We start from the raw sequence: 14,841 nt of genomic DNA, 5'->3' as shown, positions 1-14,841 counted from the left end.
ACTCCACTTCTATGAGACCTAAAATTTCCGCATTTTTCCAAGGAAATTTCCAGGTGTCTTCATTGTCAATTATGCTGAAAACTCTGATAGATAACTAATTAATTTCAAAGAAATAAAGTGAAAAACGAGATCATTAAAATGTAATTACATACGACAGCATAATTACATACAAAGAATGTTTCACGATTATATATTGCATTACAGTCGCCGAATGCTAAATAGTAATATTTAATAGTAAATTATCGATCTCTCGATTTCAGAAATATTTATTTTTTTCTTCAAGAAAGTAAATCGAATTGTCATCTACTGCCTCTTCGCTGCCGAGGTGGATTAATTTTCCACCTCTTCATTTTCCACTTCTTCAAGAAATGCAATTATATATCATAAATAATTTGATAAATAATTTTATTTAATAAATTTGATAAATTCATTTTTTATGACTAAAGAAAAAATTGGTATATTAAGTAACAAGTGTGGTATGGGTTCGTTGGCTGGTGGAGCCGAAGGCGCGTTTTGCAATCCCAGTAGTCAAAATATGCGGATAGTTTGTATGTCATTGGGCCCAGAACCCGCGATTCTAACGATCAAACTGAGGTTAGAATCGCGTGATTCTGGGGACCGATGACATTAAATTATAAATAAGTTCAATAGAAATTACAGAATTATTCAACAAACTCCTTGCCGTAGACATCATAATTGCCACAAATAAGGTATGAGGTTTTTGAAGATAATACTATTACTCCTTTCCCCACTAAAGATCGTATCAAATATTAGGTTAGAGTCCGAAGATGGTCTTGAGGTCGTCCATCGTGAGTTTGGCAGCCTTAGCCCTTCCTCCACCACTGAGAAGAGTCTTCGCCAACTCCAGCTTATCCTCCTGCATATTTTTTATCTTCTCCTCGATGGTATCAGAACACAGGAATTTATAGATGAAAACATTCCTCTTCTGCCCGAATCTGTAGATTCTGTCCTGTGCCTGGCTCTCAAGCTGTGGATTCCAGTGGATGTCCACGAGCATCAGATGATTGGCCCCAACGAGGTTAAGCCCTACACCCCCAGCAGTGAGTGACAGCAACAACACCTTGGGTTCTTTATCATGATTGAAGCTGTCGACGATGGCTCCCCTGTCCTTCACCATCACAGCCCCAGTGAGAGAATTGTAGGGGACCCTAATCTTTTGGAGATTCTCAGCAATAATATCCAGAACACTGGTCCACTGGGAGACGATAATGACTTTCTCCTCTTTCTCTAGTATCGACTGGAGGAGCTCCAACACAGCTCTCATCTTCGAACTCTGCCTGCTTCTCTCAAAAACAGGATTATCCGATGTGAGGAGATTGCCTGATACCCTGTCATCGACCTCAGAGGGCCCGTCAGGTGCTTCCTCGTCTACGTCAAGCCTTATACTAGCCATCCTCTGGGCTAGGCCCTCCCCTTCATCGAATCCTGTTTGCTCGATGTCCTCCTGATCTAACATAGCATCGATCAACGACGGATGGCAGCAGATCTGTCGCAGTCTCAAAAAAAGCGTCAAAATTTGATGAGACTTCACATCCGCGTGCTGTGCCAGGAGCTTCTGCTGCGCTTTATTAAAAGGATTCTTATTAACAGCTCGAGGTCTATCATATAATCCCGCACCCATCTTGAACATGTGCTCTTTCTCAGCACGTTGATGCAGAAACTGCGCAAAAATTGTTTTGGAATACAGCATTACTTTCTCGTAAACAATTTTCTCCTCGGGATCTAGCTTCACCCAGATGATCTCGGTGGACTTCTCAGGGAGATTCTCAACAGCTCCAGAGTTCATGAGCTCCTGTTTCGTTCTCCTCAGCATGAGGGTCTTCATAACGGTGGCAAGACGATCGTGTCCAGCTTGATTTTTATTGTCGACCCATCGTTTCCACACTCTAATGTCATTGAATGGTGAGCACTTGAGAAACTTGAGAACAGAGAATAGGTCCATCTCTTTATTATGGATTGGAGTACCTGACAGAACCCAACGTCGCCTCGAGGTGAGATCACAGACAGCCTCGCACACCTGACTCTTGTGGTTCCTGATGACGTGTCCCTCGTCCAGAATTACCCTCTTCCAGTCAATCCTGAAGAGGACACCATCGGCCTTGTGCTCTCTGCTGAGAAGGTTGTATGTGGTTATTACCATGTCATTTCTGGCAAGTCTCCTGGGAGCCTTTTCCCTTTTAGTTCCGTGGTAGAGCTCCACGTTGAGTAGACCTTTTTTGCACCTTCTGTTGACCTCACCGTCCCATTGACCGATAAGGGATGCCGGACAGACGACAAGAGTTCCCCCCAGGGGTTTCAATGATCTTAGATTCGAGGAGGAACCCTCATCGGAGTCTCCATCGGTGTACTCGCACTGCATTGTCTTCAGAACGAGAGAAATCATCGTGAGGGTCTTCCCCAGGCCCATGTCGTCGGCTAGAACACCCCCAGGGGGGTTCTGGTGCTCCCTCCACATCAGCCAGGCTAGAGCGTGCTTCTGATGATTCATCAGGGGAACTTTAAGGCCTCTCGGATCGTCTGCCAGCTCGTCCTCCCCTGGACGAGAGATCAGAGAGCCGTGGAAGGTCTCCAGGGTCTCAATTGTCAGTGCCTGCTCGCGCTCGAAGGTCTCCAAGGCTTTTTTCCCGAGTTCTCCTATTGGAGCTGTCGTCGGACGGTTCAAAAGCCGGGGATTCTCCGGAGGGGTCGGGTTCTCGGAGTCAGAATCAGAGGGAATGAACACAGGGTCACTGGAGCGGCGAGAAGGCGCCGGGGGGAACCTCTGGGCTACTGGATTTACTGAGACGCCTCTCGGGATCACCTCTGGCGACAGTGATGTGGATCTAGGACTCGGGGGGTCTCGCTCCACCAGGCGACACTCTGAAATCTCCTTACGTATTCTCAGAATCTCCGATGATGTCTCTGCTGCTGTATCCAGCAATTTTTTACCTGGAGAAGAAAATTCACGATGGGAAAATGGGAAAAAAGGAAATTAGAATTCCACCATTTTTTATAAAATGTTATTCTTGAGTTTTGGATATTAGAAGAAATCGAAACTATAACTGAAAATATAATTATATTGAAATTCTAATTTTCAATTGTAATTAATCCTTGCCAATGAAAAAACAATTGGTACTAATTACCGCCATCTGGAAGAAGCTGATGTTTTCCAGACTGAATGAACAAATCCATCTTTGCGAGCTCTGACTCCTTTTTCTGAAGCTCGATGACCAGCAGTGCTCGACGTTGTGCCATGAGAGGGTCGATGTTGTTTAGTCCAAGTTCCTCCTGTGCAATAGTTAACGCTGTAACTTCCCCAGCAGACCTGTCCTGAAGCTGTGAGTTCTCTGTAGGGCTATCCGAGTCGATGGAGATGACTTCTTTGGATTGTTTGGATTTCGATATGGATTTTCTCACTGAGCCAGGACTTGTTTCGTCATTGCTGGAGCTCTCAATAACGAGGGAATCACTCGAAGTTTGAGGACGATGGGGGGATCTTGTCGGGCTCCTGGAGATCTTTGAGGAGTCCAGAGTGGAGATGGACCTACTACTGGTGTCCCGGTGCTTTGAGGTAATTGCTGTCGGCGAGGTGACGACGCTCGTCGATTCCTGCTCATTTGATGTGTCCAAAAGACCCTCGAACCTCGAGGGTAGAGACCTCCGGGCTTCCGTCTCTTCGTCACTGGAGTCTACGATACGGTTCTGTCTTTTTTTCCGCTCCTGGATGAAGCTACTCTCTTCTTCTGATTCTGAATCTGATAGGTAGAGTCGTCGAGCTGAAATGCGTTAATTTAGATGAATAGTTTTTCGCTACTTTAGTTACATAAAAATGACTTACATTTCTCGAGTGACTTCTGAACTTCATCCTCACTCATTTCGTCGTCATCCTCATCTTCCTCATCAGAATCAGCGACGTGGCTCATATTGAAGATACTGCGTCGAATGGCTTTCCTGATAGAAGGAGTCAACCGGCCCTCGGGCACGTCCTCCTCGTTCTCATCGCTGGGTACAAATAAGAAAAATAAAAGTCAGTGGTAAAATATTAAAGTAAATAAATCAAATTTAACTTTCTTCCTGATTCCACGTTCTTATTTATCATTAAAGCCAAAACCTTGGGTTATCGGTTACTAAGACAACTCGTACAATTAGAGTCAAAAAGATGGATTAATTTAAGTAAACACATCACATTTATTCTGAGTACCTCAATTTATCTAATTTACAATTTCAGTTACTTGTTATGCGAAGAGGGCTAGCAGAAGGGGAGAAATTTCAAGGACGAGGAATCTTAGAAATACCCTGAGGTGTATTTATTTTGATTTTTATTCCCTTCAGTTTAGGAGATATCTTCAAAATCATCGAAATCGACAGAACGTCGTTTTATCCGTTTGCCTCCGAATTTATTCTTGGACCTTGGACTTTTCGAATTTCCGTGAAGCCATCATAAAACATGGACACATAAAAAAATCAGGAAAAAATTTTAAAAACTTACAATTCCGCGTCGGAGTCCGGGATGATAACATTTTCTCGATTTTCAATGGAGTTATCCGGGGAGAGTGCGTCCTCGTCAGAGTCGAAGACAATGAACGAATCATCTGCCATTTTTTTAATATTTAGAAAAAAAATTACACCTGCAGACTGTTGAAGCCTGTGCACCTCGCCAATGATTGAATTCCTCCTCTGTAGTAGATCTGCGAGACTCTGGCTATTTTCCACCAAATCTTCCGACAGGTTCTTGTGGAAACTTGCAGCACCGATCCACGACTGTTAAACTACTGCAGCCCTCGACAAAGGAAATTCAAACGGTTCCGATGGCAGCGCCAGAGGTTCAGAGGAGCGATGTCTGATTGGTACCCGCCTTTTCCAAAAAAACCCGCGAAATCTTCAACCAATTGTGACCTTGAAGTGACTTTGAAGATAGAAAAGGTTTTTATCGGTTTTCTGTTTTTTTTAAATAAAAAAATCATGCAATAATTACCAGTAAATGTTGAATTGAATAAGTGGTGATGATGCATTTTAAATTTGTGGCGCGACGCAGTGTCCATCAGATGTCGCGCAGCTGTTGTTTCGGCGGCCATCTTTGACCCGACAGTTCTCCCAAAACCTCCAAAACGCGAAAGCAGATGAGAGAATCAGTTCCTCATAATCAGGAAAAACGATAGGAAAACGAAAATAAATCGAGTGCTCGAGCCCCAGCTCTTGTCCCCAGGTGTGTCCCCAGCTTTAAAAAATTGATGTTCACCGTGTAAGTGGACGGATATGTCTGAAAGTCCTGAGATCCTCCATCGCGCGTGAACACTCCGACAAAGCCCAGTGCAATCCCAACCCCGAGGAGCAAAGTGAGAGAAACAATTAGGAGTGATTGGAGTGCTTGAAGGGGCGTAGTTGTTGGATTTTTAATTGTCCTGACGTCTTGTCTCGTGGCTCATCGTTATGACGACTGGTGCACGTTGGTCCACCAAGTGGTTGTGATGATAAAAATAGAATCACCTAGGAACGAGAGGTGTGAGCTGATGCCCCATTGAAGGATTCACCTCGTGGACTTGATTGTGAATAGTTATTCCTTTGACAGGAGCTCGGGAAAAAAAATATGAGGATGAGAGTGATGACGAGCTGAGACACACCATCGACAACGCCATGTTATCTGGGAGCAGAAATTTTTGTCATAAGTGTTTGTTGTTATTTTTTAACGTTTTTTTTTTACTTTGGTGAGAGCAACCAGAAGTGCATTTTCACGGGGGTTCTTTTTTTTTATCGTGTACCAGGGCTGTGAGAGGGGGTAAACAGCATAATGCCGGTATGCAACGTGAAGACGAAATGTCTGCCAGCCACATTTGCCTGGAGCCTTCTACTCATCACTACGACACTTTATTTCTATTATCCGTGAGTTTTTTAGAGGTCTTTCTGACGATTTTTTTGGGATCACGTGTGGACAGGTGTTTTTGACATTTTGTTTCATGTCTTTAGATTTTTTGTGAGAACCTTTGGGCTTGAATTCATTTTGGATATAAATTTTAATTATTATATTTGATTTGTTATCAAATTATTCCTTTATATTGTCTCTATTGCTTGATATCCAATACATGAATGATGAATCAATAGTCAATGAAAATATTTTTGGGGGGAAAGGGGAAATTTACGAAACATTATTGGGGAAATTGGAATGGATTTGAAGTTGGAAACACTCGTTAGAATGCTATTAAGAATCAAGTGGAATCGAGGTGAAATGATAAGTTACTCATTGTCTTCTGGGAATCACTAATGCACTCGGGATTTCTCCAGGTGCCAATACTACATATTCCAGTATCCATGGGTTCCAGCACTCCAGGGAGTCATTACCTTCCTCGTACTCACCAATTTTGGGCTCGCCACGTTTATGGATCCTGGTGTCATACCAAAAGGTACGAGGTATTTTTGGAAATAATCATCGTAGTGGGGTGACACTCGTTCCAGCGAGTTGCCAGGAAAATTTCCGGCTGAAAAGTCCGCACGACAGCCAAAAATTACTCCCTCAATGCCCCTAAAACCTGCGAAAATCACATTTTGCACGCAACACTCGATATATTGATTTTCCAAGGAATTGTTGGAGGGAAAGGGTTTGAAAGTACTTTCTTTCGGGGGAAATTTCCTGAGCTTGCTAATGAGCCATCATAAACTGCTCTATCAAGAGCACTTTCTGAGGTAGAGCTCAAAATATTACGATAGATCTCTGTTAAACTGAATTTTGCGTGATATCTCGGAATCCGCTGAAGATAGAGAATCTTCGTAACAAACTTTTTTGTAGAGCAAAATGAGATGTACAAAAAAGTCCCTACAAATGTTTCGCTAGCTCTCATGGATATCGAGATATTGCACTAAGAGCTGTGGATGGAAATAATGCAATCGGTTTTTTCATGTTTTATTTTTCTCTTGAATTATCAGCACCTCCAGATGAAGACAGAGAGGACGAATTTCGTGCTCCTCTCTTCAAGAACGTCGAGATCAATGGGATTACTGTTCGCATGAAGTGGTGTGTCACGTGTAAATTCTACAGACCACCGAGATGTTCACACTGCAGTGCTTGTGACCATTGCATCGAGGTAATAAAAAATCTTTAAAAAAAAAATTTCATTCGTCATTCACTAGATGACTTCATTTTCCTTAACACTTTGTTATACATTCATGAGATTATCGCTCCACCAATGAAGAAAGTTATTTCAGGAAAGTAGCTAGTCACTTGAAAGAAGTATTCAGTCTTTTAATAAAAAGTATCTATTCTTTGAACTCCACTTGAATCATCTCCGAAGAATTCCCATTCAGTTTCAATAATGACAATTTACTGCTCTAAGAGGTAATTGTTTGCGGTGGCCTTCAGTGGAGTATGTTATTATTAACATAATTAAATGATTATTGGTGTTTAAGAATTGATCGAAATGCTTCTCTTGAGTGAGTGGATGGATGGAAAGAAAAATAATTTTTTTCTCAGTGTGGCAATTTTTTTTCCACAGACATTCGATCATCATTGCCCGTGGGTCAACAACTGCGTGGGCAGGAGGAATTACAGATACTTCTTCTATTTCCTATTATCTTTGAGCTGCCATATGCTCAGTATTTTTGGACTGTGTCTGTACTTCGTGCTACAGCACAAGCAGAAGCTAGGGGAGGTCGATACAACTGTGGCGTATCCTTTCTAATAATAATCAGAATAATTAATTCATCAACAGTAAAAAACTTAAAATCGAGGTTGATTCTTTTTATTTTTGCAATTGTCTAATTATCTCGGTAACGAGCGGACTTGAGAAGAAATGTAATAGAACATTTTTTGTCGAGAATTTTGTTGGCTTCGAAAAGGTTCTCTAGCATTTTTTCGCGTGACTTCTTGTTCTCGAGATACACGCAAAAATAGAGAGAGGAGTTTAGCCTGTTTTTGTGGTATTTGTTATTCCTTAATTGAGATTTAAATGACAGGATGGTGCTGATGGGAGTGGTTACACTGCTGTTCTTTCCCATTTGTGGATTAACAGGTTTTCATGTGGTGCTTATATTTAGAGGTAGAACTACAAATGAACAGGTCACGGGTAAATTCAATGGTGGATACAATCCATTCTCACGTGGGTGCGTTCGTAATTGCTGTTACACACACTTTGGACCACGATACCCTAGGTAATGATCAGGTTCAATCATTTTGTCACTCCTTCTCTGAGATTTCCCAAATGTACAAAGTATCTTGGCACATTTTTAAAGCATCTAAGAGAAGATTAGCCCTGAAAGCCAATTTTTTCTGGATAATCAATAATAATAATTTCTTAAGAATATACCAATGAAATTTTCTTTTCTGGCTTCAATAGGCGCTCAATATGAGCTTTGTTTTTATCATATTGTTTGTTTCAGTTTAATGAAGCCTGAAAAATACTTGGGGAAGCGTCGTGGAGCCTGTGCATCCGAGATATCCCCGACAGACAGCGAGAACCAGGTAAAAACCTACATGGATAGCAGCAATGGTGTTAGAAATGCCAGTTCAAATGCTTATAATAAGGTAAGACGCTAGCGAAACTCACAGCAAAATACTTAACTTCTTTTTCTGTCCCTTTATTTTTCCTTTTTTTTTGTGAGAAAATTTTATCACTAACGATTTACGAAACTGGACGTCAACGATACAACGTGTTAATAAACATTCCAGAAGAATTGCACAGGCAATTATATTAGAATAGGCTGCTTTGTGTGCTCCAGTGGCTGATGATGTTGAACAAGTAGTTTATTATCGTTCGTTTATCATCGCTTAATGAATGAGAAGATGATCTGTCTTCATTTCTTACATTGATTAAATGCAATTTACTGAGATAAATAATGAGATTATTTAGCTCAAGCGACACTTTATGATAATTATCTTCTCATTTTTATTCATTGTTTCATAAAGAAAATTGGAATAAGAAGATGACATCACAAAAATTGAGAGAAAATTATTGAATTCCTTGTAAATAAATTGTTTTTCTCATTCGGAAAATTAGAAAGAACGGTTTTAGGCGGAAATTGTTAATGACTAATCTTCTTGTTTCGATGAATTTTCATTCATATTTCCTGCAATTTTCACGAATAAATTTTGTATCTATTTATTTTGGCTTTGTATGCAGTTCACCACGACATCAAGTGACGATAGTACCTCCCTGAGTTGACATGAATCGATCCCATTAGCAAATTAAATGAATAGACCCCATTATCACTGATTGAGCAAAAGTAAAAAAAAAATTATTTCATATATTATTTTCTCTTTGAGCATTTGCGACAGTGTTGAGAGATTGGGGAGTGATTAACTGTGATTATTTTGACAGTTATCACCCAGAAGGGACGGCTCGGACACTGACATGGAGCCAACAGCCTCACAGTCAGCTGATTGCGAGCCAACTCCACCATTACAGAGACACGGATCAAAGAGTAATTTTTTCCTGCCACCGGTTGAGACCACTGACTCACCGAGACACCCATTACCACAGAATCATCATCCCATTCATTACCCCAGGGGAAGTCCTCATCCCAGGCCAAGGTATTTTATTTTTTCTATTTTTGCAAAATTTGTCAAAATTTTCATTGACGATAAATTCTTCCAGCGGTCTTTCGCGAATAACTCGGGAAGTGCGAATGACAAAGAAAAAAGTGTTAAGATCAATTTTGTGGGGAATTTTATGCGCTACGAAAAAGTTTCTCAACTTTTTTCCATAGAACCTGTAGTTTTCAAGATATGTCTCGGGTGGCTCGACAATTTTTAAGCTGGGAGTTACGGAGCAGTTTTGAATTTACCTTACGTTCTTTCGCGAATAACTCGGTGGCGAGGGGGATCGGGGAGAAAGTCATAATATCAATTTTGTGGAGAATTTTCGGAGCTACAAAAAAGTCATTCAACATTTTTCAATAAAATCTGTGGTTTTTGAGATATTCACAAGTTTCCCTGGTTGGAGGTATTGACGATTTTTTGGTTTTCTCAGGGGGATGAACGGCTCTCGGAGTCATACCCCTGATGTTCTGTCACCGGAGGGTGCAGGAGGATCGTGCGGTCTTCAGAGAGGTCAGGGACAGGTTGGAGGTGGTGCTAGTCCAACGATGCAGCAACGGATAAAAGCTATCGGTGTGCCAACACCTCTTGCCATTTCCAGTAATATTCGCAGGTAAATCATTATAATCTTGTGATTCAATATTACCATGTCACTGGGTTTCAGCGTCGTTGAGAGGAGGGTCGAGGAGCAATTATCGATATGCACATCATTCTTTTTAGAGATACATATTCTTTTGTTCATTATCGGTGGCATGATTGCTAATACACCTGGAATTATTTTTATCATTTCTCCTGGTTCAATGGAATTTTCTCAAAAACCCGAGAGACAATCCGAAACATCCACTAGTGACTCTTGTAGGAAAAGTCGTCGCCTACAAATATTTTCTTATCAGATTACTCCGTAAAACAACGTATTGTTGATATAAATTCACTTTTCCGCCGCTAAAATTAATTGAGCATCTTGTAATTATTGAAACCTTCTAAATGTCGTGGCATTAAGTATAAAAATCTTGAGATAAATAAAAACGGGGGGGAAATTCCATCGAGCATTATAAAAAATCTCATTTTTAATTTTCTCACACGTCCAAGGGCTAAATCCATAATTACCATCATCATTATTCACCTAAAAATAGACAAGCAGAGAGTGTGAAGAGTTCATAGTGACGTCACTAGTCTGCACGTAAAGATAAATTGTTTTTACCATGAAAAAAAAAAGAATATAAATAAATGAAAAACAGTGGTATATCGATAAGTTTGTGTCCCACTGCAGGGGGTGGTAACTGACAAGGAGCTGCTCTCTGCCAACATGTTGCAACCAACTGCAGGTAAACACGAACTTCATCCTACGAAGGACCGTACCGTAGTGTTTTTTAAAAAAAATTCTGCTTTGTTGCATAAACAGAAATTCATTGAAATGGAAGAGAAAAAAAAAATATTGTTACTGAAATTTTATTCTAGGTTCTGCTGATTTACTTTTACTTTATTTTTTCGTTAAGTTTCTTCGATAATTAGATGGCTAATGCTGTTCGATCAAAGTGTTTTTTATAGGAATGAATATTTATTAATATTTATTCAGTGAAAGCGCGCTGGCTATCCTGTATATGTTGATGCCAATATTTTTTAGCCGTATTATGGACAGTGTATGGCTATGAATTTTTGAAATGCTCAATTTTATCGCAATTTATTTGTTTAATTTTACAGTTTTTTTTTTCGTTGGTGTTTAGTAGGTCAATTTATTAGTAGAATTATTTACATTGTTACTGTTAATTAGGTGCAATAAGTGCTTTTCGTCTGGAAGTTTTCAATCTGTTCGGTTTATTTTTTTTACCTTCGAGTGGGGGGGATTTTTTGCATTATTTGTGATGGCCGATATTTATTTAATTAATTTTATGGGGAAGTAAAAAAAATTTTGCGGCAATGAATTTATTAACTTATCACGAGATAATCAAATGACTCAATACATAATGTTTACCGCAAACGAATTAATTTAAATCAATTAAAATTTTTGCAGGGAAATAATCATTGGGCCCCATAAATTATCACGAGCCAATTAAATAAATTAACATCTAATTTTCATCATAACGTGTAATAATGACAATGAAAATTAAATGAAGAAAATATTGACAGGGGAATTATTCTAGTGTAAAAAAAATAAGAAAAAGTCCCCCATCTCTCGCCCTGGAATTACCAGGTAATTATTTCCACCCCCTGACAACGTGTTTCATCTGATTTCAGGTCAAACCCGGGGACCCCGACGCAGGTACGTCGGCCGGACTACATCGGTGTGACCGAGACACCGACGTACTACGACGTCCAGCATCACAACAATCTGCCAGTGGGTGCCAATGGTTCAGGTGTACCTGGTTACAGTCCACAGCGTCGATTTCTATCAGAGAGTGAATTAATTCGTAGCAATGATCACCACTACTCGCGCACCAACAACACAGTGGATAATATAAGAGAGCTAGCTGGATCACCACAGAGAGGTGTCTACATGTGGAAGGATCACTCACCATCGGGTTATCCAAGTGTCCAGATGCCCCATCCCACTCTCACGTCCATGCAGAGACCTCCACCCTACGATTATTACTGCTCCAATCCCACGAGTCCCACCCAGCAGCCGTACAATCCACCGAGGGGTGCATATCATCCAGCAAATCGTGGTGGTGTACCTGTTTTTCCACCACATCAGTCACCCCAGGTCAAGAGGAAGACAATGGCAACACCAACCACTCCAACGTCCAATGATGCCAGGCGCAGGCCCATGTCATTTGTCAGGGCCCTCGAGATGACTGACTCCATGGAGATGGTCGCTGTACCTGGGGACAGGAGCAATCAGAGACCCACAACTCCCACTCCTGACAGGGGCAGTGTCTACGATATGAACTATGAGATATCCGTATAGCGGTCTAGGAGGTGGAGGACTGGTGTCGCTGTGTGAGAGAGATTTTTCCAAGTTTTTTTTTTCGTTCTTCCAGGTTTTTGCAAAGGATTTCACTGAGGAGCGAGGATATTTTGATCTAGAGGGAGATTTTCGAGGGGTTCTAAAATTCATGTGAATATTCTAGGGAAGAAAATTTTGGTTGAGGAATTTTTTGAGGTTTGACAAATAAGTTTTAGAGTTGAATAGATTTTCTAGAATCAAAGACAGATAATCTCTGAAATTTAGAGCATCATTATTTCTTTGATCCCTCTGGTCGATATTCTCCTCTTGATGAAATTACGAACTTAAATGTTGAAACTGAAAAAATCATAACACATGGGACCTCTTTTTATCGCCCAGGTTAATGACTATTGACAATTACCAATTGTCATGTCTGTAGTTAGCAATATTTTTTAAATTTAGTTGATCATGATCGATAACGCATGCTACTGGCAGCCAAACAATTAATTAGACCGAGTTTGGTCGTACGATTATGGAAAATGTCCAAATACCTTAATCGTAGGTGAGGAGAGGATGTATCTAGCATCACCCGTTTTTTAGTACACGTTAAGGTCAGTTTAGATTTTTATATAGGATCACGTAAAGAGGGGACATGCTGCTTACATCGAGATATTTTTTTATTGCCAAATTATTATTTTGGGAAGTTGTAAAACGTTAATTCACGGTGACACTTGTCTTTCCAGTTTAGATTTTCGTTGTTATCTCGGTTACGAGTGCTCCCGCAGAAGAAAGTCAGAGGGATCTTAATTAGAAAAAGAAATTGTCTAGAAAAAATTCCTCTGACATTGTTCTCTAATACCAATCATTGTCCAGATAATTAGCTGATTAAGATGGAAAAAAATCAGGTTCTATTACGTTTTGCTCTTCCCTCTTAAATTATCTCACTCGCTTAATTTTTCTCGATATCTTTCCATCGAATCCTCATCGAAAGATAAAACGACTGGGATAATTTCCCAGTTTCATATTTAATTCTGTTGAATTCAGTGGCGAAGCGATAAATTTATATCAATTTTCCTGCGTTATATTGAGAAATATCTTCGAATCCGAGAGAGATAGCAAAAAATTTGAGCTTACCTTTTTTGTAGTGCTCAATGGACTCAATATAAAGGATTTTGACTAAAATTTCGATATCTGTCCTCAATACCAAGATATTTACTGAACACTGATCTGTTTTATCGTTTGGCTACTGACCTTCTATTTTGTTTTTGTTTTGATTTTTGTTTATATTCCCAAAATGATGCAATTTTTTATTTATTACTTTTCTATTTCGAAATACACATGAAGATAGTTATGCGGATGAATATTTAATCAAAGAAGAGGAACAAAATTAGAGGGAGGCAAATGAAAAACAATTTTGTGTGAGTGTGTGTGAGGGGAGATATTGTCCATTTGAAAGAAAAAAAAACATAAGCAAGCGTAAGAGTTACTTAATCGACTCGAGTCATTGTCAAGGATAGGATTAACGAGAAAAACGAATTTTTTGTGTATAAATAATTGTCAAACGTGTAGCAAACAAAATTTATAATACATATTTAACGATATTTAAACGTCAAGTTGAGGAGGTGAAGGATGGATTTATTATTTCTCTTGAATGTGTCCAATTAACAAGAATATCTCCATTGTTTCAGTCATTTTGCGTTGTGAATAGATGTTGGTGGGCTCGAAGGCGACAATTAAGTTGAAAATTAAGAGATTTTAAAACCGAAAAGAGAGAATTCAGTGAGAAAGTGAAAAAACTCGAACAGTTTTTTCAAATGTTGATTGATCTCGCAAACTATTGATTTTAGGAGAAAATACGAGAATACCCTTTTCATCCGGAATTTCATAATCTACAAAAAAGTCCTCTGGCATTTTCCTCTGAAGTCGATAGTTTTCGAGATTAATCGATCCATAATCGATTGTGAAAATGGTGAATTAAATTGTCTTTTCGGATTGATCTCTTGGAAGTCATTCCTTCGAGCTTAATTGACAAATCGACTAATCTGTTATTTTTTTAATTTTTTTGGTGAGTGCAACGAGTGCAGTGCGTGCGCCTGTTAATCTAAGAATGCGAGAGGAACTCTCCAATTATGTGAAAGTATAAAATGAAACAAAATACAGTGAATTATACCCTGTGAATGATTTTTTGTTAATAACGTGAAGAACTTGAGAACAATGGATGCTGTGTAATATATGAATTATTGGGCTGAATGTCCGTCAAGAGTTGGGTAATGCATAATTATTATTTCCCTGAGTACTCTGGATTCATTGTAAAAAGGGAGCTCACAAAAATTGTACCAAATTTGTGTTCTGTATCACAAAAATAATGTCAATAAGGTCAAGACCATTAAACCCATTTTGAAAATAATATTCTTCACTTTCATTGAGCTATCTG

At 39.6% G+C, this 14,841-nt stretch overlaps 2 protein-coding genes across 3 annotated transcripts; one reads left to right on the top strand and one right to left on the bottom strand.

Annotated features, from left to right (window-relative positions):
- Positions 1 to 703: 703 nt before the first annotated feature.
- On the bottom strand, positions 704 to 4,764 carry lds (lodestar). The gene is made up of 4 exons (XM_011316524.1): positions 4,490 to 4,764; positions 3,839 to 4,002; positions 3,144 to 3,776; positions 704 to 2,949 (listed from the first exon to the last, which is right to left on the bottom strand). Exons 1-4 carry the CDS (start codon positions 4,597 to 4,599, stop codon positions 776 to 778), a joined length of 3,081 nt encoding a protein of 1,026 aa, XP_011314826.1. The 5' UTR covers positions 4,600 to 4,764; the 3' UTR covers positions 704 to 775.
- Positions 4,765 to 5,074: 310 nt separating this feature from the next.
- On the top strand, positions 5,075 to 14,816 carry Zdhhc8 (zinc finger DHHC-type containing 8). Of its 2 annotated transcripts, XM_011316522.1 has the most exons (10): positions 5,075 to 5,668; positions 5,763 to 5,880; positions 6,280 to 6,398; positions 6,919 to 7,076; positions 7,485 to 7,657; positions 7,945 to 8,139; positions 8,368 to 8,512; positions 9,306 to 9,517; positions 9,957 to 10,136; positions 11,759 to 14,816. In XM_011316522.1, the coding sequence occupies exons 2-10, from the start codon at positions 5,789 to 5,791 to the stop codon at positions 12,426 to 12,428; spliced, it is 1,944 nt and encodes a 647-aa protein (XP_011314824.1). In that variant the 5' UTR covers positions 5,075 to 5,668; positions 5,763 to 5,788; the 3' UTR covers positions 12,429 to 14,816. The 2 variants fall into 2 exon arrangements, with proteins under 2 accessions (XP_011314824.1, XP_011314823.1); XM_011316521.1 differs by having other exon boundaries at positions 5,075 to 5,880.
- Positions 14,817 to 14,841: the final 25 nt, after the last annotated feature.

This window comes from Fopius arisanus, unplaced genomic scaffold (genome assembly GCF_000806365.1).
Source record: "Fopius arisanus strain USDA-PBARC FA_bdor unplaced genomic scaffold, ASM80636v1 scaffold00007, whole genome shotgun sequence".
Lineage (NCBI taxonomy): Eukaryota > Metazoa > Arthropoda > Insecta > Hymenoptera > Braconidae > Fopius > Fopius arisanus.
Note: the sequence above shows the minus strand (reverse complement) of the source record. Positions and strands in the feature narration are given on the sequence as shown.

What these genes read in the sequence shown, in the direction of transcription:
- lds (XM_011316524.1), bottom strand. Translation starts at nt 4,599, where the DNA reads ATGGCAGATGATTCGTTCATTGTCTTCGACTCTGACGAGGACGCACTC. An exon ending in TCAGAAGTCACTCGAGAAAT is followed by an intron (nt 3,777 to 3,838) that starts GTAAGTCATTTT and finishes AACGCATTTCAG; the next exon opens with CTCGACGACTCTACCTATCA. An exon ending in TCAGCTTCTTCCAGATGGCG is followed by an intron (nt 2,950 to 3,143) that starts GTAATTAGTACC and finishes TTTCTTCTCCAG; the next exon opens with GTAAAAAATTGCTGGATACA.
- Zdhhc8 (XM_011316522.1), top strand. Translation starts at nt 5,789, where the DNA reads ATGCCGGTATGCAACGTGAAGACGAAATGTCTGCCAGCCACATTTGCC. An exon ending in ACACTTTATTTCTATTATCC is followed by an intron (nt 5,881 to 6,279) that starts GTGAGTTTTTTA and finishes GGATTTCTCCAG; the next exon opens with GTGCCAATACTACATATTCC. An exon ending in TTTGGACCACGATACCCTAG is followed by an intron (nt 8,140 to 8,367) that starts GTAATGATCAGG and finishes TGTTTGTTTCAG; the next exon opens with TTTAATGAAGCCTGAAAAAT.